The sequence below is a fragment of the Lepisosteus oculatus genome, chromosome 9 (genome assembly GCF_040954835.1).
Source record: "Lepisosteus oculatus isolate fLepOcu1 chromosome 9, fLepOcu1.hap2, whole genome shotgun sequence".
Taxonomy (NCBI): Eukaryota; Metazoa; Chordata; class Actinopteri; order Semionotiformes; family Lepisosteidae; genus Lepisosteus; species Lepisosteus oculatus.
In genome coordinates, this window is record NC_090704.1 from 35,728,820 (window position 1) to 35,752,547 (window position 23,728).

At 42.5% G+C, this 23,728-nt stretch overlaps 1 protein-coding gene across 4 annotated transcripts in view; it reads left to right on the forward strand.

The window, feature by feature from the left end:
- Window positions 1-2,538: 2,538 nt before the first annotated feature.
- Window positions 2,539-23,728, forward strand: part of LOC102691747 (caskin-2) — a 122,636-nt gene continuing 101,446 nt past the window's right edge. For 2 of the 4 annotated variants that reach the window (XM_015356448.2, XM_015356452.2), the window contains exon 1: window positions 2,539-2,979. In XM_015356448.2, coding sequence (XP_015211934.2) covers window positions 2,838-2,979 — 142 coding nt within the window. In that variant the 5' untranslated portion in view covers window positions 2,539-2,837. Of the gene's footprint in view, window positions 2,980-10,594; window positions 11,060-23,728 lie in introns of all 4 variants that reach the window. The other 2 variants (XM_015356449.2, XM_015356450.2) reach the window with 2 other exon arrangements.

Sequence of the window (23,728 nt, forward strand, 5' to 3'; positions counted from 1 at the left end):
TCTGAATTACCGTATATACTGCAAAAAGGCTGCCTATAGCAAGTGCTTTTTATTTTGTCTTTACTTTTGTGTTTCTGTTCTGACACCTCGAGAGCCCCTGCCCTCACTCTGGACAAAGAAAGAGTTTGCAATTTTGGGCTCGTATTTTGCTGTGGCGTCTCTCTCTGATGCCAGATCGCCTGTGCGCTGGAAGAGCCTCTGCACAGCTGTGTTTAATGTGGTTTCAATGAACTCAGTTTCCACAGAGACATACAATGGTCACTGTGACCGCACCTTCGAAATGTGCTCACTGCACAAACAGTGACACCCCTATGCAGACAGCAACAACAAAAGACCCAGACTCGAGTCTACCTGCAGCTTTGTTAAAAATGATAAAGCATGGGAGATTAGCGATATGGCTTTCAAACTGTCCTTTTGGTGTTTCTTTAAAGAAACAGCCTTCGTGTTGGAAATATAGCAAGATATTACATGAATCCATTTATCTGTGATGTGTGTGAGTGCTCAATCTAACAATTGAACTGGTTTATAAATTGCTTTTCTATTACATTTTTCATCTCAAGGGATCACAAAGTGGGGTGGCACGGTGGCGTAGTGGATAACATTCCTGCCTCCTAGTGCTAGGGCCCTGCATAGAGTCTGCATGTTCTCCCAGTGTTACTGTGGGTTTACTCTTGGTGCTCCGGGTTCCTCCACAGGACATACTGTACTGCTAGGCTGATTGGCTTTTGGGGAAACTGGCCCCGGTGGGATTGTGTGCATTTGTGTCATAGACTGGCGTCCTGTGCAGGGTGAATCCCACCTTGTGTGTGTTGCTAGGGTATAGGTTCAAGTTCCCTGCGTCCATTCATTGGCCGATGTGGTTCGAAAAATAGATGGATGGATCACAAAGTGCTTTACATCCAGGAGGAGGCCATATCACCCTGCTGCACATGACTGGTAGCCCACTAAAGCTCAGCAGGTGTGAGCCTGGCTAGTACCTAGCTGGGAGACCTGGAAAAACTAAGGTTTCTGCTGGAAGAGGTGTTAGTAGGGCCAGTAGGAGGTGCTAGTGCCCCAGTATAGTGACAGGCTCCATCCCTTGAATGAGATGTAAAACTGAGGTCCTGACTCTCTGTGGTCTTTAAAAATCCCAGGTTGTTTCTTGAAAAGAGTAGTAACCCAGACATCCTGGCCAAATGTCATGAATTCCAGACTCCTTATAATCCCGGCTTTATCACTCTGTTCTCCTCCCCACTGAAACTGGTGTGTGGTGAGCATACTGGTGCAGTATGGCTGCCATTGCATCATCCAGGTGGGGGATGCATATTGGTGGTGGTGGAGGGGGGTCTGTAAAGCGCTTTGAGTGGAGTGTCCAAAAAAGTACTATATAAGTGTTAGGAATTATTATTATACACCAGCAGCCTTACTATATAGGAGATCAGGAGGAGATGTAACCTGTTGAATTATTGGGGGAGATTTACAAAGGCCTGAATGGTTAGTGGAATATACTGTAGCCAAGGACACCATGCTAGCACCCCTAAACTTTTCAAGCTGAGTCTAATATCCAAGTGCTAAGGATCTAGAGAGGCACCTCCCCTGTCAGCACAGTGAGGCATTGTCTTGGAAACTCTTGTCCAGAGGGAAAAACACCACCTACTGGTCATTAACACCACATACAGATTTCCCATCCCAGTATTGCACTGAACAAGTTGAATTAAAAATATGTATATTTTAAAATTTGAATTCTAACCAATTCAAAACGAACATGTGCCAAGAATTAACACTTGGATAGTAAGGGAAAAAGGAGGTTGTCTCTCTACAACCAGGGCTATGAGCTGGCATCATTAACTCTGTTCTCCTCCCCACTGATAGCTGGTGTGTGGTGAGTGTACTGCCGCACTTTGGCTGCCATTGGATCATCCAGGTGGGGGCAACACTGGTGGTGGAGGAGGGGAGTCCCCATTACCTGTAAAAGCACTTTGAGTGGAATTACCACAAAAGCGCTATATAAGTTTGAGGATATTATTATTATTATTATTATTATTATTATTATTATTTTATGGTAAGTCACCAAAGATAATTATTTCAAATTAATATTAAATTCAGATAATACAGAATGCTTTTGGTTTTAAACACTGCACTACGCACTACTGATTCTGACCAATAGGCGTCGACAGCTGGAATTTGCTCAATACTCGCAAGTAATCAGTCCCTTTTAAATACCACAGGAGATCAAGTTATTGGGTACGACATTTTTGTAATTGCTTAAAAGATACGTCCTAAAATGTTAAAAGATATTCAAAATATCAAGCGCAAATATTGTTGAGCTATAGCATAAAAATATAGTGATGAAAACACGTTTCACCAACTTGGTGAAGTTCCTGTAGTAAAATAGGTAACCTTCCCTCCCCCCGTAGCAATCAAAGTCCTTTGCATCGCTAGACCCCGTGGGTGACGAGGGTAATAATGAAATCACAAGGACGCCTGCCACTCTGCGCTGTCCGGCTAACGTCCAGTGACCTGTCCTCTCCCCAATTGCTCGTGTTGAAGGCTTCCCATGCACGGTTCCCAACAGGCGGCCTTTTGAAAAAAAAACTCCCAAGTCTGCAAGTCTCCCTTAAAAAAGGTGGAGTCTGGAGCCGGACGGGATAGTGGGAGGGACGATTGACTCAGGGGAGATTTGGCCAAGTGACAATGATAGAAGTGCCAAGCAGAGTTTGGAGTTTTCAACAGCAAGCGGTGGAGAATGAAATATTGGGGCTTTCTGTTATGAAGGACCTAAATCCAGTTCAGTAACCCTTCAAACACTGAAATTGTAAACATGGCCGGAGCCGGGGACTCGTGGATTGGGTGACTTTATGCAGGAATTTCAAATGAATAACTTGTCTGGATGTTTTTGTTGGAGACGAGACGGCTTCCCTGGATTTAATGGAAACAACCAGTCTGCGCACCACCTTGACGTAAATTGTAATCGTACTTGGCAGATCTTTCAGTCCGGAGGTGAGTCCGATAGGAATTGTACAGCGTGCTGTGGCGTGTTGCGAATTCCAATTTTCGCTTTACAGAGTTAAACATTTCATGGAAAAGTTAAAAATCACCGGCGGGGATAGGTTGCGTACCTGGTTGAAGTCTTAAGGGAGGCACGTTTTAATCTTGCTGTTCCAGTAAATCCGAGTTATTAAAATGATGCCATTAATTGTATTTTAGGAAGAGTACAGTATGTCAGTTTGGTTGTCCAAGACTCCTTAGACACAGCAGCGAGGGTGTGTAGTTTTGTGTTAGTTAGATTGTCTACTGATTCAAAACGGAGGAAACTGTTCACGATCCATATCCTAGTGGATTCCTTTTTTATGACCCTACCAGAAGGTGCCCAAGAGACGTACTACTGTAATATATTTTGGGTCGGGTACATCCATCCATTATCAGAAAGTCCCTAAAATTTAATAATTGAATGAGATACATCCAACTATGAAAAGATCGAACTGCAAGCCTTTGATGTTAGCTTTGTGGTATTGACCTGTTAAATCTTGAATATGTTAATCATATTGAAATTTACGCGACCAAAAGGAGGACATAAATATACCACTTGTTCGGCGTGTTATATGACCTCTGTCGGAGCTTATCTCTAGTACGTGAGTTAATCCGCGTGTTTACTCTTCTACTGCCTTTAACATTAAGGTGCAGTTTTTCTCTCAGTTTACACGCTTCCAATGCAAGTAGAACAATCGCTTTCGGACCATGCCGTTCATGAATAATACCACAACTAGAAATGATTCTTCAGCTCTACTGATCTCTCTACTTAAACAGTGTAAGCACATTTTTCCAGCTCAGAACTGTCATGTGCGGCACGATTTGCCTTCCCCGCAACTGCTGTGTAGTAGATGTCATGTTACTAATTTGTAATTTCCCGAGAATTCAACACGCTATATACTGTAGGTGTGTTCTATTTATTTAAGACATGAAAATCGCATTCCCAACCCTAGTAGTATACTTGTTCCTGGGTAGAGTGGCCAGAGTCTGGAATTGCGAAATTTGCCAAAATGTAGTATTTTGAATGTGGAGAAACGATTGAGTTAAGAACGGAGTTTATTTCAGGATAAGGTACTGTAGTTCAGTTTACATTGAGCTACCTCGCTAGTTTGTTTGAAAGGATCGGATACCCAAGGTGCATTGGGTATTCTTGAGTCGTAAAACTAGTATCTGACAAAAAAATCTGAGTCAGTGCGCATCTTGCGGATGATGGACTCGTAATAATGTACAGTAGCGAAGCAGCTGAGAAGTTGATGTCAGCAGCGTAAATTGCTGCATGCTTGTTAAAATCAGCTGACAGGCTCTGCGTCAGCGTTATTCCCAATTGACACAAAAACTGGCAAAACTATAGCATCATGATTAATAGGGGTTATCACTAAAATGTTCTCAGCCTGACTTTAGTTCTGAGGCTACTGTTGTGTCACAAAATAGCCTCAAACAATAATCTAACAAGCATTACTGTTAGCTTTGGATTGATGACCAAAAACAGCTGGACGAAAATCTGGCACGTAAACTGGTCGGAAGGAAACTCGAAGGGTGACTCTGATTGCTTTCATTAACAACACACACAAAAGAAAACTTGTCATGTTGCTGGAATAGAGTGCAATTCAATATCGAGGAAGTTGCTACTTGTTATTGTGCAGTTGCAATTATGCAGAACAGCGTGCTCGCAATTTTGTTTACATTTTTTTAATACGGAGCATGAATTTGCAGAATGGTGTGGAATGGTTTAGATAATAAATAACCAACTGGATTTTGAAAGTTCAGGAGGTGACCAGGCAGATATGAGCATTTCTTTATTTAAGGCAAGGTTACATCACCAGGTTCCTCCTTTACCAATCACCAGGTTACTTAGGGGCAACAATCCTAACGACAGCACCACTGTGCTGCCCTTCTTCTTGAGCCTCTTTATCTTATTTGGTTGTTAGCTGCATATCTGTCCAGAATAGCATCACTGGCAACCGACACCATGCTCCAAGCTCTTTATAAGCACTTCTTTTAAGTACTTCCTGTTTTAAATCATAAGAGCACCCGTTGTTAATTTACACTTGCCTTTTCCTGTTCTTTTCCCATTCTTGAGACTGACATAGATTAGGCCAGCACAGTGATGCAGCCCGTAGCTCTAGATTCCTGAGTTTCCATACTGTGTGGGGTACCTTCTGTGTGGAGTTTGCACGTCTTCCCATGTTCATGTCCGTGATTCTCCAGGTGCTTCGGTTTCTCCCTCTCCCTCCCCCTCCCACAGAGAGGTTAAGAAGTTGATTTCACGCCTGGCCATGAGCAGGAACAGCCTCTCAAGAAGCCGAGTTTAAAAGTAGTTATGGGCTTGACTTCGCCAGTGCTACACTTCAGTTCAGTTGCAAATGCACCTAAAAGTATATTTAAATGGAAACTGTGCTGCTACTTGTGTTTGAATATAACGAACTACAAGTATTTGCATTTATGTATAAAATAAATGATTAGCAAAGGGGGTGGGATGGCGATGCATTGGTTAGTATTTCTGTCTCGCAGAGCCAGGGCCCTGAGTTCAGTTCCTGGGGTTCTCTCTGTGTGGAGTGTGCATGTTCTCCCTGTGTTCTCATGGGTTTCCTCCCACAATCTATAGACATGTTGGTTGGTTAATTGGCTTCTGGGGAAATTGGTCGTGGAGTGAGTGTGTGCATATCTGTGCCCTGTGAGTCTGGTGTCCCATCCGGGGTGTACTGTACCCTGCCTCATGCCCATTGCTTGCCAGGATAGGCTCCAGCTTCCCCATGACTTTGTAATGGATAAAGCAGTTAGAAAATGGATGGGTGGATTAGAAATGGTTGGATCCGCCTCTGTTTATTCATCAAGATACCATGCTGTCATTTTCAGTTATAACTAACTATTCTCAACCTGTGAAGTATGACGTTATGACAGTTTGGCAGGTAATTGAAATTATGTTGCTGCCGTTTAGGCCTATTGGATACTTTATTCTCCCAAGTAAATCGCCAGCTCTACTTGTTAATGTCTATAAATACCTTTATGGAAGAAGGCTTTAGGAGGCTAAAGAATAAATAGATGAAGCACAGCAGTGCGTTATGATAAAATTCTCTATCTTGCTTCCTAATTAAACAAACCTGACACTTATTGGCTATATGATTACAGTGTTTATGTTATTATTTTATAAACTGTACCTCTTTTTATTATTTGCAGATTCATCTACTGTATTTATTATTGCATTCATGTACTGGTTGGAATATTTCTAATGCTCTAAACCAGGGTTGCCAAGCATCCGGTTCTGCAGGACCGGATCCTGTAAGGTTTCACATTGTAGGTCTCTAATTCATTGTTACTAAACGCCGGGGAATGATAGTAATTATGACCAATAAATTGAATAATTAGCTAAATTAAGGCCTGTCGTCAAAAGCTCAGTGAGAATGAAAAACCAGAAGCTTCGCAGAGTTTGGGTGCCCCTGCTGTTAACTGCTTAGTACTCTTAATTGTATACAGTATGGTTATCGCTTGCTTCCCTGTTTACTGTTCCCATACTCTTCAGTGCAGTTTTTTTTAAATGGCTAATTGTTGCTGGAACATGCCTACTGCAATGAAATGTCTTTGCCTAATTATAAGCCTCTGTATTGTGGTATAGCACATTTTGGTCATTTTGGATGTTTTTCTGTTTGTTGCCAGTTAGGATTTGGGAGTCTGATTGCATGTCTCCCACTTCTTCAGAGAAACTTGATTTTTTTTTTCCCCAAAATATCCTTGCGACAGTTACCACCCAGACATGGAGTGTTTCAGAGAGCTGGAGTTCGACAGCTCCTGATTACAGCCCCAGCATTTGGCATGCTCTCTAGGCCCATGTGAGGTAAAGTGTGGAACTGTCTTCCACAAAACCTCATACTGCAGGAAGTTTTGTTTTGTGATGAGTCTATGTGGGTTGTTTTTTAAGCACAAATTTGATACTCACTTGAGCTTTCTCCAGCTGCACGTTTTATTATGTCCGTTTCCGATTTCAGTGTTGCTGCTTTTAAGTGTGGCCCATGAACCTAGTCATTACCCTCTGTTCTTTTATGGAGTAGTTCATGGGAGTTCAGTTTCTGACATTTTAAAGAGTTAACTAGTTAACATATTCCTTAAAATATGGTCAAACACACTAACATAGCCAGTAGATAACTGTCCAATATCTGAAACAAAATCTTTCTGGCCAGCTTAAGGGATGTTAGATTGATTTCATGTTGTTGGCTTCAACTTAATTCTCAGAGTCCAAAAATAAAATTGAGATACTGTAGTTGTAGCTAAACTAGATCTCGAAGATCCCTAAGCAGCCCAGTCACCTATTTTCCTAACTCTTAAGCAGCAGATAATTTAAGACATACGTTTAACCCAGACCCTGTAAAACGTTTTCAAATCTATACTGTATATCCTACAGTATGTGAGGCAGCAAAGTGGTGCAGTAGTGGACCTGAGCTGGGGTGGTATCTATGTGGACTGTGTGTGTTCTCTCTGTGCTTGCTCTCTCTTTTCCTCCCGTAGTCCAAAAACATATTGGTAGATTAATTCGTTTCTGGGAATGTCTGGCCTTGGTGTAAGCGAGTGTGTGTTTGTGTCTGTGTGTGTGCCTTGTGTGTGTTGCTTACCCAGATAGACCCTGGCTCTCCTGCGACCCTCGATTTGGAAGAAGCAGTTCGAAAATGGATGGATGTCCTATACAGTATGTAGACCAGTTAAGTTAAAAAAGTCTTAGGTGGAAAGAAGAGGAAAAGACACCGCAGTTCTAACTGAACCAACAAAATAAATACTTCAGATGGATAAATAAATATCAGCAGTGTCTGTGTGCTTAACTCTTAAAACTGCATGGCCAGTGCAAAGACGCCTACAGGAATCTTTGCACAGACTCAACTATCATCATTATTACAGTGATTTATAACCCCAATTCCTGTACCGTAGACCTCCAGGGTGCTTTTTGATCTTAAATACATTACGGTTCTAAGGAATTCCAAAGGAAAACATGCAAGAAAATAACCATGCTCGTTATGATACCTTTTTTAGGAACATGCAATGCAACAATGCATACTGTACTCTAAATGGGCAGAGCGTGTTTTTTCCATGACTGCAGTGGATGGCTGTGGCGTGACTTGATGAATATCTGAGGGAGCAAGAAGTGGAGGAAAGAGCTGAGTATTTCCTAATGGGCCAGTGTTTCTGGCACAGCTGTGGCGGTATTCAGTCCAAGATAAGCTGCATCTCATTACCATTATCGCAGTCGTGAGAGCTCTGCCCATCAGTTTAGGTAAAGGTAAAGTCCACAACAGAGCCCAGAGGGTCATCGAGACAGAACTCATCCTGGTTACTGTAGCTTTAAGCAGACTGAGGACATGTGACAGATAAGACATCAGTCCAGGGTTTATTTCTGTGCTGGTGCCACCTTATACAGCTGGATGGACTGATTGGGTACCTCACTCAAGGGTAATTCAGTGGGGACTCAAACCTACAACCTGTCAGTCATGAATCCAAAGGCTCACCCATCATGCTGCGCTGTCCCTCACCCACCAGTGTATACTGTAATGTATATTGTGGGATAAAGATGTTCATAGCTTTACCCAGCTTGGTTTGTTAGTTTCGCAAAGACTCAGGTAGAAAATGATGAAACGAAGTGGAAGAAAGCTTGTTCTTCTCAAACTGTTGCATAACAATTCCATAAAATGTAAAGACAAGGAAAGCTCACACACACTCTGTTTAATCCAGGGTGGTAACGAGTTGGAGGCGATAGATTCAGATGTCATAAAGGCCTCCTCTGAGTGTGCTGTCAGATCTGCATGCACCATTACAGAGTGTATAGCCTGTCTGTTAAAAGTGCAGAATGGGAAATTACTAGTTGGCACCATCTTACCCATCACTACTGGTCCAAGAAAGTGAGGGGGTGATACCGTGTAGAGGGTTTTGAACTTTCGGGAGAGAAAGTGGTGGATTTTATTGCAGTATCTACATGTGCATTGGAATTCTTATTCACTACCACTTTTTCATGCAGAAATTATTACTGGTACACCTAATTTCATCCTTCAGGAGGAGGGGAAGGGTGCTGGATCCACCATTCCTTCCAGTAGGAGGGCAATAAAGATATGGAGAAAAGGAGTGTTGTGTATGGGTGTAGTGGGAAGCTATGGGGGGAAAAGAGGGTGAGTGGGGTTGGGGAGAGGGGTATGGATGAGAGTCCCCAGAGTTTGTAACTGGTGCGATGCACAAGCATCGGTACCCCTAGCACAGGTTGATCTGCAGAAAAACACCAGTGATGTCTACTGGAACACAGACTGTTTTGGGGTGGTTGTTAACCAGAACACCCTTCTGTGTGTAAACATACACATGCAAGCAGGTCTGTGTAAAATACATGTGCAGTTAATGTGTGTTGCAATGCAATTATTCTGGGCATGATTGGAAAGACCTCCCTTTGTTTTTTACCATCCCCTCATCCCTTCTGCGGTTGAAAATCAGTGGTCTGTGTGCTGCCGCTCCTCTTGGGTAAGTTATACCTGCTGCCTTCATGCGTGGACCTGGCATGAAGTACGTCTTTCTTATCTTTGTTAATGAAAACATTGTATCCAGAAACTCCACTGTTATTGTCGGAGCTTCAGTGAGCATTCCCTTTGAAATCCGATATGTGCCGAGTACCCAGCAGCTCCAAAATCAAAGGGAAGGGGATTTTTTTCTCTCTCCAGGATATTATTCTTCCACACTTTGTTCGTGTTCTGTGAGTTGAACAATGGGAAGTCCGGGAACAGGTCACTCCTGTAGGCTTCCTGCAGGAAAGAATGCTTTTGCCAGGCATTCAGCCAGCTTCTCTTAAAGCAGGGATTAATTTCTTGGTAAGATTCCCAAATGGTACAGGGGCAAGGACTTGGGATTTTTTGTCTCTTAATACAGCATTAAAAATAAAATAAAAATAATGGTGCTATTAGTAATGTAAGTAGTTCTGTGTAGACCCTAGTTTCCATCTTTTTACACAAGAGTTGTCTGCAAAGAGTTGGAAAATTCCTGCGTATTTTATGCGCAAAAGTTGTTTTATGTTTTCACAAGAACCGATGAAGTCCAAGGGAAGTGTCTTGTATTTTTACAGATATTATGGTTCTAATTTGATGGGTTCAGGTGGTCCATTTGTACTTCAGACTCTGTCTTTAGATTATGGGATTCATCGTTAATGTCTGTGTCTTGTAGCACATTCCATGTGTCTGGTGCAGTGCTGGAAGCCAAGAAATTATTTCATTTTCCCTTCAGGATCAAAGTACGGTTTCCCACCACAAATGTTAGAAAAAGAGCATAAATATAAATGAGAGCAGCTAGTGTAAGATTCAAAAAGTTGTAATTTGCACTCGTTGCAGCTTTGCCGTGCTGTGGCAGTACTTATCTTTAAGTGGTTTTGCAGCACTAAGACAGACTCCACCATTTCGTACGTACCATTGTGTTTTCTAATCATGGTGTGCCAGATTATAGGTGAGGATGACACGTTTCAAACGCTTATGAGTAGCTGTTGTAGACCAGCATTTATTGTCAGCATTACAAGTCTGCAGTCTTGAGGTTTCTCTTATAGGACATCATTTTTAAGTGACGTTTTTCGTTTTTTCAGGGTTTTTGTTTTTTAGAAGATATTGAAAACCGGGAAAAGGAGCCTTGCTGTGCCGCATCCCCAAACCTGGTACCTCTGGGGCAGTCTGCACTGAGGCCAGACCCATTCGGTGTTCCAACCAACACCTTTTCTGGATCAAAAAGGGAAAGGTGTTGGCCTGCCAAGGTATGCGATTGAAGGCGACACAGTCCTGCCATTTCAGTAATTTAAGATCAGCTGCTTTCCTAGTCCCGTTGCCAAGACTTGCCAGCATCTGATCTGACCTCGGAGATTTCCCAGAGAGTTTGAGCAGCCGCCCCTTCACCATGGCTCTTTGAGGAATTGGTTTCTGTGCTGCGGAGAGAGACTGGGATCTACTACACATCGGGATCATGGGGAAGGAACAGGATCTCCTTCAGGCTGTGAAGAATGGGGACCTGCCATCCGCCCAAAAGCTGCTAGCCAAGATCAAGGCCGGCCGAACTAGTAAGTGCTCAAGGATCTGTCGTTTTTTTGGTACTAGTCAAAAATAAGGTAGCTGCTGCCATTTGTAGCCTCTGTAGATCGGCACTGAACAGCCCATGCGCTTTGAAAATGAAAGCGTGCACCATGATCCTTCTGGCTTTGAGTTTTGAGTTTACTCATCTTGTTGGTGATGGCGGTGGTGATGTTAACAAACCAGTGTGTTCACACTTGTGTTCTCCCTGTGCCTCCTTAGAGGTCTGATCCCTGCTCCACAATGAGTCCTTCTTCAGCTGACTCTTGATCTCTTTGGAGTTTGGAATTTAAGGTTCTAGGCTAAAAACTGTAAATGTACAGTATAATTAAACAGGAAAACTAAAAGGCGCTTGAAAAAGGATGTGGGGCAGATTTTATGAGATGCTTTGTGAATGAAGCTGGATGTGATACAAGCTGCTGTCTTGGCAGGTTTTGAGGTTAGAACAGTAGATGGGAAGAGCTACAGTATGCGAGAGGAGAGTTCTGAATGGTCGGCTTTTGTCAGCGTGAGAGAGCAGGAATGCAATGAAAAGCTTTCAGGATCCCCTTCAGGACCCCTGTTTTTCACCCATCAAAGTGTTTTTTTTTTCCAAAGCTGAGAGATCAAAAGTTTTTCAAAGCACATCAGGACAGTGTGTTAGAGGTACTGTGAAAGTGCCAGCTCTTCAAAATTATATGCTTCTATTCCCTGTAACCCTTGCGATGAGAGGTGTCACAAGTGAGTGTTTGGCTGTTTAACATCTTCAGGGAAACTAAAACCTTCTTGAGATGAAATCAAGGATTAAAAATCTCACAGAATGTTTTAATTGTTTTTACCCCAGGACTGGTCCCTTGTAGCATTTATTGAACTCTGATCGGCTGATTAAACATTTTTTCACTTTTCATTTGAGAGAAATGAGCAAAATAGATGGATAGATTTCTCCCTGTTTTCCTTTAAAATGAGTGTAGACTAACCTAAGCATTATAGGTCAGCTGGTGTAGGAAATCAATCTTTTTGGATTAGTTTTTAATTGCTCTCCTTTGCCTCATGATCCAGTGCTAATTAGCTTGCAGTTTTCAAATGGTGCAGCCTTAGCACAGACAGTTGTAATGTAGTATTGACCTTCTGCTTTTAAGTGCTTGATTGTATTCAGTGTGTTCTCATATTCTATTGGCAAACCTAAATGGCTACTGTGAGTGGGGCTGGACTTTGCTGTTTTGACATCATGAGCATCAGTATTTTTTCTTTTTCTGACCACCAGAACTGGGCTTCAGCCCTGTGTATCCTCCCATACAAGACAAACAATAACTTGACATTGCCACCTTTTATAAAAAATCTGTTCTTCTGATTAAAGGAATAGTCCATCCTTTAATAAGAATTAATTGTTGGAGACATTGTTGTTTTATACTGTAAATAGTGGTTAGAAATGGCTGAAAGCAAAATGTTCTCCAGACCTACAGTATTTGCCCCAATCATTTTTCACATCATGTCATTAGAAGTCTTTACAAAACAGTTCAAGGCAGCATCACAGTGGTGCATCTTGCCTTTGTGGAGCTCAGACAGCCTTTCACCCTTGTCTCCTCTCAGTATGCGGAGTAAACTCTCCTCGCGACAAATGACCCAGCTCTGATCGGCTGGTGAGTTTGGGGTGGTGATACGCTCACTGCCTTTCCCCCGTGTGAGTCATGCTACCCTCCCTTACCATCTCAAGACGGACTCCTTATGAGCCTTTGTGGAAATGTCCAGGAACGTGTCATTTTTCATAAATATTCGGCCCGCTGATTGAAGATGCCTAAAAACTGCAGGACCGGAGTTCTGCAGGATCAGGGTTGGAGATTAGAGCTGTAATCGGCATCAGTGTGGATCTGGTGTTTGAGTCCTTATTAAATAATTTATCCCTTCACACTTTCGAGAGCTTTTCCCCAAAGTCTTGTATAGTGGTGTAAAGAATGACAGCTCATGACAATTTTATTAACATTTTGAACATGGGTATTATGCATGCCAGTGCGCTGCTGTTACTGAATTATTGATCTAAAAAAAATCCTGCAGCAAAAGGGTGCAGCCTGGGAGACAGAAAGGTGCCATATTGATCCTGCCTTATTCCTCGCTCTCTGGCGGGGTGCAATCTTGGGAATCTGCGGGGGGATTGTAGCAGCAGAGCCCCAATCGGATTACAGCGTGGATTTTGAAGTGCAGCAGCTAAGAGCTCAGCAGCCGGCCTGACAGGCACGTCACTGCAATGACAAGGCCCACACCTGCTGGGCGCTATTCTGGGTCATGGATAAGCCACCTTCCTGCAAGATGGAGGAACCATTGACTGAGGTGGGGCTCCGGGGAAAGTGGAAGGTGGAAGGGAGGCCTGGATGTGAATAAATCCTCTGGCATGGCAACTCTTTGGAAGGGGCTTGGCTCACATGGTGGAGTGCTCGCTTTACTTGCGAGAGGTAGCGGGATCAAAGCACCTCCGGGTGTGAGTTTGGAGCTTTGTGTGCCAAAAAGTCCCCTTTAGCTCTTTGGAACAGTTGAAGTTTAAGTTTGGTTAAACATAGACATAAGAATGGTTACAAATGAGAGGCCCTATGGCCCACGTATCCTGTTTGTAGCTTGTCGGTCACTGATCCAAGGATCACCTCCAGCCATTTCTTTAAAATGAGCCAAGGTATCAGCTGGGCAGCTTTTTCCAGATTCCCACAACCCTTTGGGTTAAAAGGTGTCTCCTGTTCACTGTTTTAAATGCGGTTTCCACTTGTGCCCTCATTTTGAGTTTACCGTTTGAGTTGAGGCTCAGATTCATTTGATTCCGTTGGACTTTCTTCCTCCCTGTCAAATGCCGGTGTAATACAGTAACTCGGAGATAATGCATCCTCAGTAGAATGCCTAGTGTAAAATTCAACAGACACTGTTCTAACAGTGAAGAAAACGGGAAGATTGGTGAGCCCGGGTTGGATGCTCTTAATTGCAGTGAGGCTCAGTGCATCCAATTTTGAGTACAGGGAGGTAACGAAGTTATCTGGCTCACCCAGCTTGCTAGTGAAATGAGGTGATTGGGAACATGTTCCCATAAACCACAACAGTGGACACTGAATGGCTTTGTACGTTCATGTCCTGTGTTGCTACACACCCAAGCAAGCCATTAAGAGCACATGTGGTGGTCCTGCTGTGCGTACTGCGGATCTCTTTCATAATGGTGTTACTCCAGGTTTACCAAACATAATCTTCAAAACTCATTTACATGATATCATTGTTTGCCTAGGCCAGGTAAGGCTATAAATATCCTGTATGTACATCTTTGGTATCCTTGTGTTGACTTTTAGCTTATTTTTTCCTGATAACTGCTCATACCAATGCCTGCTTTGCTACATGGTAAAGACTTTATTGAGGGGGTTTGTTCCTTGCAGGCTTAAAGAAATGTATACTTTGCATCTTCTAAAACTTTGGAAGTGTGTATGTTTACTCTTTTTCTTAACATCTTAACTGGCTACCCCAGAATGCTGTGAGTGCAGCCAGGTAAGATGTTAAGATAAAGAGTTTCAAATAAGATTATTTCTAACAAATATTTTTTAAAATAATACTCATTAAAACATTCTAAAAAGGATTAGTTGCTTGGAGACATAGAGTGACAGGGGGCTGGAGCTACATTCACCAAGCTCTTTCCAAGACATGACTTTGCAATAGACATAACGTAACAAGCAAAGTGGGTTAAATGACCTCCATTCGTTTGCTGGCTGTCTTGTGTTCTTATGTTCTTAGGTCGTGCGTGCCCCAAGCTGCTGGAGTGCCAAGCACTGTTTGGGTATTGGCACAGACAGCAATTCAAGACGCTGGCTGTCCAAGGGCCTGTCGGTGTAAGGATTTCAGCCCATTTTTTAAATACATCTTTGGCATCAGGTTTGCAAGAAAAATAAAACCACACACATTTGTCATCTTGGCTTTGGGCTGCCCTAGTACACTCGGAAAGCTGATGAAGGAGTGATTTCCTGCAAAGCTCTGGCATATTTTGTTTTGCCTCAAGCACAGCTGCCTGTGAGCAGATTTAATGCGTGTGCTTGCGTCCTTCCCGTCTTTGATCAGAGCTCTAGGAAGCCAGCGAAATCCCTCTTTTTTTTTTTCAATTACAAACCACAGAAGGTAAGCTCCTCCAGCGTACACTTTGTTTTGACAACAGGGTTCTCTCAACAATCTGTTTTGTTCCGCTTTGATTGGTGAATGCAGACGCAGGGCCCAAAACTTTGAAAAGCACAGAACTATAATCATAACTCCTGGCGGTTTCATTTAACAAATGTCAGGGCACTGTTTAATAAAATAAAAAAAATAAAAGAAAGCTTTAAATCCTGTGATGATTCCTCCTCGCAACAAAACCCCAGGCAAATGTGGACCTGATGTAAAAGAGTAATGCTGTGGTTGAGAGTGGGTTGACCCAACCAATATGTCAGTACCAGTCCGTTCAAGGGCCCAGTCATACAGTGGTCTTGAAAACGTTTCCCCACTGTCACCGTGTAGTTCAGCTTGCATCACCAAAGCCAAAGAGTCAATAATGAATCTTATATCATATTTAGACCTGCTTTTCAATGGTAATATTTATTTAAAACAACTCGGTATTTACAAAGGTAAGCATGAAATAACGTGGTGTATAATTATGTTAATGTACATTAAATTGAGATTGAATGGATGGTTTGAAACGCATCTCTGCTTTTCGTGTGTTTTAGCTACCTGGCTCATGTATTTTACATGGAATTTTATTTCTGCTGGAAGTTTTTTTTATTGCTTTTTTGTCGACAAGACAGGGGTGTGAATCAGTGGTTCCTGTTTCATTTTTTAAAAATTTTCAGTAGGCTTGTCACCTGGATATCTGTGGTTCTGGGCAAGACATTTGCTACCATACATAAACACACACATCACTGAGCCATTCAGCTGCGCTCTGTCTGTGCACAGAGTTCATTGAAGTCAGCCCTGTTTACATTGGAGGAGAGATAATTGCTGGCCTCTCAATAGTCTGACAGATTACCCCTTTGTTGAGATTAATGCTCGCTTTAATTTACTGCCTTTGGCTTACATGTGTACTCAGTGCTCCTCATAGTATTTATGAGGAACAAACCTCTTTCACCCTAAACACCCCCATCACTAACACCCTGCCTTTGACATCTGGCACTGTGGGGCTGCCGCCCCAAAACAAAGATTCAGCCTCCTCCTCTTCCCAAACTCCCAGTGGCGTACTGGGGAGACCACAGATGGTGGACAGTAGGATTAACGTATGCGGTGGGTGAGTCGAGAATAAGAAGGAGGTCGAGCTCAGACAACTTTCATAAACATGAGCTCCCTGTCCCCCTCCCCACCCCAGCTTCTGAGCTGTGCAGGAGACTGAGGGGGTGGAATTCTGCCTGCATATTGTGGTCTTGTCTCTGCCCATAGCTTTCTTTCTGTTGGTGGATTAAACCGGAGCAATTGTATTTCACAGAAATGAGAAATGATGAAAATCTGATTTTTAAATATGCAAGTGGTTTTAAATACTCCATTCTCTCCATCACAGCAGATGGCGTATGTATTTACGACTATGGGAGAATTTCTAGAAGGGGTTAAGTACGTGATACTGTAGCTTAAACCCCCATGTAATCCAGCATAACTCCTCTTTTATTAAAGCTCTAAGGCATGTGATACTAGAAATCCTTTTGTTTTTGTAGGTCTCAGTTTGTGTGCTTCCGAATCTTTTTATTTGGTTATAAAAGAAGTGATTATTTAGACTATGGACACAATTTTATAACTATACTGGCTGTCTCTCGAAGCAGCATTGTATCCAAGATGCATCATGGGATACCTCTTTTGCTCTTGAAATTCCAATATGGAGTTTTCCATTTTAATTATGGCATGATTTGGAGTGCTATGCAATTTACTCTGGGTCGAAAGGTTGAGTTTTTGCAGTGGCTTTCCTGTGTTATAGATGTTAATCAAGACTCAGTTATTTTAACCAAAATTATATGTGATCTGAACTAATAAATACAGGAGTTTTTTCCAGTCCAGATGTCTATAAAAACCATAACATTCACATTTCTTCAGAAGATCAATGTGAATTGTTCCTTAATCACCCATACTACACGACACCATCCAACCAAGAGATCACCTCTTTCTCAGAAGGATTGGAGGAGTGAAAATGTCTTCTTATCTGTGCGTGGGGACCTTGCGGTAGCATCTTATTGTGGAGCAGATCTGCATCCTTACCAAGGCTGACTGGTTGAAGCTACATATCAGCCATAAAAAAGGTTTTGTATTTGAATAAAAAGATATGACCTTGTCATCACAGCACTATTGTTCTAATTGCAGTCAAGCACGCAGAGAAGCTCTCATTGGCTGGTTTTGTCTTGAATTTGCTTAAATGTAAAGTACACGAGGTGTGTCTTGCATGTGATTCTGAAAAGTTATTTAAAAAGAGCCTGTATGTACACTAGTAGGTTACGTGGAGAGCTTTACAGGAACATTATTATTAATTTGTCTGGCAGATGCCTTTATCCAAATCCACTTACATTTTGTAAGTTGTATTACAACTTTACAAGTTGTATTACAACTTACACTATTTATACAGCTGAGGATTTTACTGAAGCAGTGTGAGTGAACTGCTGTGCTGTGTACTGCACAACACCATCTCCCCACACAGTTCTGAATCCAAAGAGCTGGCCACTCTTCCACACTGCTGCCTATCCATCACACTGACACTTGTATCAATATCTGTGGAAGCTGCCATTAATCAGCAGTCTGAGGTGTTCAGTGTGGCAGATGTCTGTCTCTTACATCTGAGTTGCTCTGAGTATTTGACCGCTTTCTGATGCATCTTTAAAGACCAGGGTCTGTGTCAAAATTAATTTGGAATTCCAAATGCCACTTGAGAAAAGTGTTTAGATTACATGGAGGCATATTAAGCATACAGTATTTTTGCTGCATATTTCTTTATCTAAGACATTATTGACACTTCTATCAATTTAATTCCCAAATGTGTTTTAATTTATTTGTAGAAATGTTGGCGTTCTGGGCTTCGTGCTCACAGAGTTCCTGTCTAATTGTCACATTTGTATCTACTCGATGTACTTCCAACTTCGCTCTTTTGAAAAAGAAGTTCTGTGGAGGCCTGAGGACTGATTGTTTATTTAAGATTATTGAATACAGAGACTTACACGTACAGTATGCTGTATCTGTCCTTCTGACCAAGGCTGTAGTGCTTCTCTGTCACGGAGTCCGAAGTCTGCCATGAGAGAAATCTGTCCTAGTGCTCCATTGCTGAAGCAGCTGCGGCATGTACAGAAGATGATATGGGAGGATACTGCAGGGAGTGACTTGTCTCTTAGTCTGCAAGACCCAGGATAAAGCAGCTGTCACATAGTCATCTTGGCTGCAAGAGGCTGGAACCAAACCAACTTGCTGAAGAGATGAAAAGGCTCACACTGTGCTGGTCATTTCCCCTGTCTCCCTGTCCCGCCTGGTTGCTGGTAAATTATTTATAGATCTGATGTACTGTTTCAGTACTCTCCCTCTCTTCCCAACTGGCACACCTAGCCTGGCACGCTTTGGATAGAGACCGCGGAATAACAGCAAGGTCACAAGTTCACTGCTCGCCACGCAAACCTGTCCATATGGCATACGTTCAGTTGTGTACAGCTGATACGACTCGATTAATTTATTTTACTGTAATGTGCTTCCCAATCATCCAGGCGTGTTGCAAAGTCTGACCTCTGACAACCAGCCCAGATGATTAGTGAGACGAGAAGCAGGTTGCTTAGGTTTTAAAATCTTATCTTGCTGTCTGCCACATGGAAAACAAACACGTTTAAAATAAATTAGGCCTTTTTTGTCATTTATCCTTGGGGAAGGATGAGGAGACCATGAGAACCACTGAATAATGTGGTGATGGTCCTCTTTTAGTAGTAAGAGTTTAAAAAGAGCTAAGCTTGTTTTCTACAAGGCTTTCAAATATTTATGACTGCTATCCCATTCTTCTGAAAGGGTTGCTTGTAGTCGGGGATATAATGAGAGTAATGACGCACAGGCACTGGGGTCCTGTGTTCAATTCTGGACCTGGGGTGCTATCTATGTGGAGTTTGTTTATTCTACCCATGTTCATGAAGGAATCCCACAGATGGTATGGTTTCTTCACCACAGTCCAAAGCCATTCTCATTTTGTTTAATTGGCTCTGGTGTGATTGTGTGTTTGCCCTGTGATGAACTTGCGTGCTGTCCAGAGTGTATCTTGCATTATGCCCATTGCCCATAGGCTCTGGCTCCCTCATGACCCTAAATGGGATGAAGCAGTCAGAAAATGGATGGATGATGCACAGGATTGAACTGCACATTCTGTCGGTTCTACCAGTTTTCCCATAGCATTGCTTTCTGGGAATAATATTTCCTGGGAAAGGGAATGGAAGTTTGTCTCCTCTTCCTCAAGCCAACCAAGGCTTGTCTTTTCCAATGTCTTATAGATGACTGTGTCCTATAATAAGAAGTTGTAATATGTACTGTACATCGTGGAACCAAGCCCACAAGACATGCACAGCAAGTCCTGATATGTGTGTTCTGGGAGGGCGGCGGTATAACCATTGATGGAAATACCCTCCAAGCTCAATACATTACCACACAATTATGATCACAGCTGAAGGAGTGTGAAGTTACAGTGAAGGTACAGCCATTTAAGTATCGTAATACATCATGACAGTCTTGATGGGCTTCCTTGCCAAATAAAGAGATAATTACTGGTGGCTTACTCTGCCACAGGGGAATGTTAAGTGACTCGGGCAGATAACATCCTGATGTTAATGATGAATTTGTGTTTGTTCCCTGTGCCAGCACTGTCTCACGAAGGACAAGTGGATACCTGCTGTGCGCAGGCCTGTGGAAATGCACACATCTTTTATTGTGGTCTAATGCATCATTCAGGAGAGATATCAGAATTCACTAATCTTACATTACAGCTTTTTACAGTATAGTTGTGTGGGGGCACTGAGGCATTGAGTGAGGAGGAGCTAGAGGAACAGAAAAAGCACAAAAGTTATGAACACCTGGTATTACAGTTAATTACCATCATAAAAGCACGTACTGGGAACTTTGTGGCTTGCCTAGTGGCTGTATGATAGAACAAGCAAGAACTGTGCTGTTCGGTTCAGTTCCGTTATTTCCATTTGTTTTTTCACTTTTGTGCTCTGTCACCGAAACTGAGAATTAAAGGCTTTGCGATACACCTGACTCCCTGGGGTTAAACAAAACATAATTAAAAAGCCCCAGTTCCAGAAGGGTTAAAATGTTACGAATGACTGTGAAATTCCTTTATTAATGTTGCTGCTGGTGTGTGGGTGCTAACTTTGCCACTGATGCAAAAAATTTCTCAGCGGGAAGTTAAACACACAGATCCTGTTGCGTTTATACAGGATCAGTGGACCAAGACTAATTTGTTGCCAATCCATACTGCTTCTTCTGGAAGTAAAGATTTTGCGATAGGAGCTAAAACGAACAGAATTGACTTGTCCACTTGAGTCCTGTTTGAACCCAGGTTACTTGAAATGTAACAGCATCTTTGACCTTTTTACAGCTTTCACCCTTGAATTTAAAAACAAGTCAGTTTGAAATGCGTTTGTCTCTGTTGGGGATGGACAGGAGAGTTTGTAGCTGGCTGTGATCCTCATGTGATGTATAAATACTTTCAAGTAAGTACTGGCTAATATAAAAACATAATAGCCTTGACAGATCATAGTTCCAGTAAACAAATACACTTAGCTTGAACCCTTTTTAGGTTTGTTTTTTTAAGCTTTGTTTTTCTATCTGTTTTTTTTTGCTTGGCTGCTAATTTATCACATCAAAAGGGCAACTAAAGAACATTGCTTTTTCCAAACTTCCTTTTGAACCTGGATAAACAGTAGATGTCGGTCTCCAAAAGAATAAAGCCTGCACTGTCTGTACAGGTGCACCCGTACAAGAAAGAAAGGAAGAAGGTTATTTCTGTCTCCTCTCTGTTTGTGTGCATGAGATATCAATCCTTTTATATCATCCTGCTTGGTAATCAGAAAGACGGTCTGTAAAGCTTCAGATGATACAGTTGTACCCCGGTCTTTGTGTCTTTCATCTGTTTTGGATGATGAAGCATTTATGAAGGTTCATGCCGTAGACAGGCTCAGTGCCAGCAGAACTGCAGTTCAGCAGTCACTCTGTACCGTCTCTGTTCTGTGCTGGATTTCTTTCAGAGCTCTTGGCTCCACTTCTTTCACACTAGCCATGACCCCAGCAGCTCCTGCCCAGCTTATCCACTCTGCAGCCTTCAGTCCCCTGTCATGGGTGGATCTGAAGAGTGAAACATGTACTGTAGGTCTCCCTTTTGTAAGACTCATTGATCGTAGCCCTGGAAATCCAGAGTGACCTGCGTGATTGCTTTGTTTTTTTGTACTGCAGTTTCCCACTAATTCCTATACTGCCCTTCTTTCAGGTTTTGCTGTTCTTTGGTTTCACTGTTTTTAGAGTAAGATATTACACTAGACTAACCTAAAACTAAGATTTGCGAAAAGTTTTAAGTTTTAATGTATTGAATCATTGTAATGCGATGGTTTATTCTAGTATTCTTTTGCCAGTTAAGTCCCTATATTTAGGTTTCTGAGGCTTTGAAATTCTCCAGCCAAATGACATCATTGACTCTCCTGGTATGCTATACCACAGAAAGTGCATCTGATCTTTAACTCTGCCAGAGGCATGCTCAGATCCTTTGTATTTCACAGTTAAGTGGAATTTTAATGCAAGCTTGAGGTATGAGCCAAGTCTAAGGAATACAATGGAAAGAAAGCTCAGAGTATTAGAGATGGCTCACACTTGTTCTACATATTATAAGTGCTAAAACCTTGGTTTTGGCTCTGATCAGTGTTGCATTAGACTTGCGGTTTCATTGAAATTTCATGGTTGAAAGTATAGGTCTTGTGATCTGCATACATTTAAAGTCACCAGTCCTGTTCTCATCTAATTATTCAGAATATCTAATGCTGATTTAAGATGGGATGGAAATTGCTGAGCTCGGGCTTGATGTCTGGGTCAGTCACAGCTTTTGTTTTCATGACACATTGCTCCCCTGCACAGAGTGACATAGATGTGGAGGTACACAGTTTAATTCAATTTAAACAAAGTTTATTTTTTTGATTGCATTGACTTACATTGTATCTCGGGATCAGCAGGGATGTATGAGAGCAAGTTTTGTGCCATTCAGGAATACAGTGAGGGGCTGTAGGCCTGGGGCTTCTCTTAACACAGGCAAAGGAATCATCTTAAAGGACTTGCAAAGCCCTGTGACGGGTCCCGCTGTAGGGAAACAGAGAAATCAATCTGTGTGCTCTGTCCTGATTACAGATGCTACAACTGTAAAGGAAGTATTGTGATGGAAACACAAAATACAAAAAACGTGACACAAAAACACCTGCTTCTGATAGTCTGATGTTGTGCCTACTGAGGACACTGACATTTGTACCATGTATATTAAAATTGTTGATTGCAATGTTTCTGAGAGCATCCAAGGTTTTGTGTCTGCATTCCACAGCAAGTATGATATTAAAGAGGTCATCTGGCATACTTCAGTTGTATCTTAAGACAACAGCAAGCATTGTAGCTCTGAGAAACTGTTGCTGTTTACCCAGACATAAGCACTCTGAGAAGGGAAAGGTCAGAGACGGGCTGACATGCTTAACTAGGCTGTTAAACTGTCACCTCATCTACAGTAGGTACACGAGCTGCTGAGGAATTGCCTGCGGTGTCCAGATGAGACAAAAACAGATCAGGTTACTTGTGTGGGATTGTAGGGGTGAACCTCACTGCAGCTGTGAATAAAATAGGTGTAGAGGAAAAGCCTATTATGATAGGGTTTTGTTTCCTGGTATCCTGAGAACAAGCGGGCCTTGCTGCAGAAGGCTTTGTCTCTCTCTCTCACTCCCTGGCTTTCTCACGCACTGTCCCCAGCTCCGGGAAACACGCCTTCAAAGGGCCAGCCTAGCTCTTCCGTGTGCTGAATGAGTGCTCTCCAAATCCCATTCCACGCCAGTCACAACACTGCGCGGAAAAAGCTGGACAAATAGAGCGAGTGACTTCATTCCTTCCCTTTTGTGGGAAGAGCTCACCACTGCGCTGCCTGGAAATCAATTTCACGTTTGCTCGGCACCTAACAGGCCCTGCCTGTGTATGGAGAACTCGTGGCGATACAGTCCCTTCGAGCTGTAGGGTCTCCGATAATCTGGCAGTGGCGGAAAGTGGGGGGGTCTTTTCTCAAGATGCCTATTTCAATGGGGACCCCTAACTGAAACTGACACAGTTTAAATCGTAGGGGAAGTAATGTTAAAAAGATGCATTGTACTAAGAAGAATGGTGCGGACAGTTCTGCATTGTGATGCAGTAAGGATGCAGCTCCGAAAAGGACTGGAATGAAAGCAATTGGAGCAGTTCCTCCTCTCAAAGGTGTCAGACGTGGACAGGTTATAGGAAGTGAATTTGTTCGGACTTGGAACTAAATGGTGCACCTTGAAAGTGAATGAGCAAAATCAACCCAAGGGACTGTTCCAAACCCCGCAAACAATGAAGAACTCCGAAGGGGGGTACACAAGACTAAAAACAAGACATATTTCTTTACACAGGGAGCCAGGAGATTCTGGAACCAACTTTCAAAGCTAAGGAACACAAAGCTA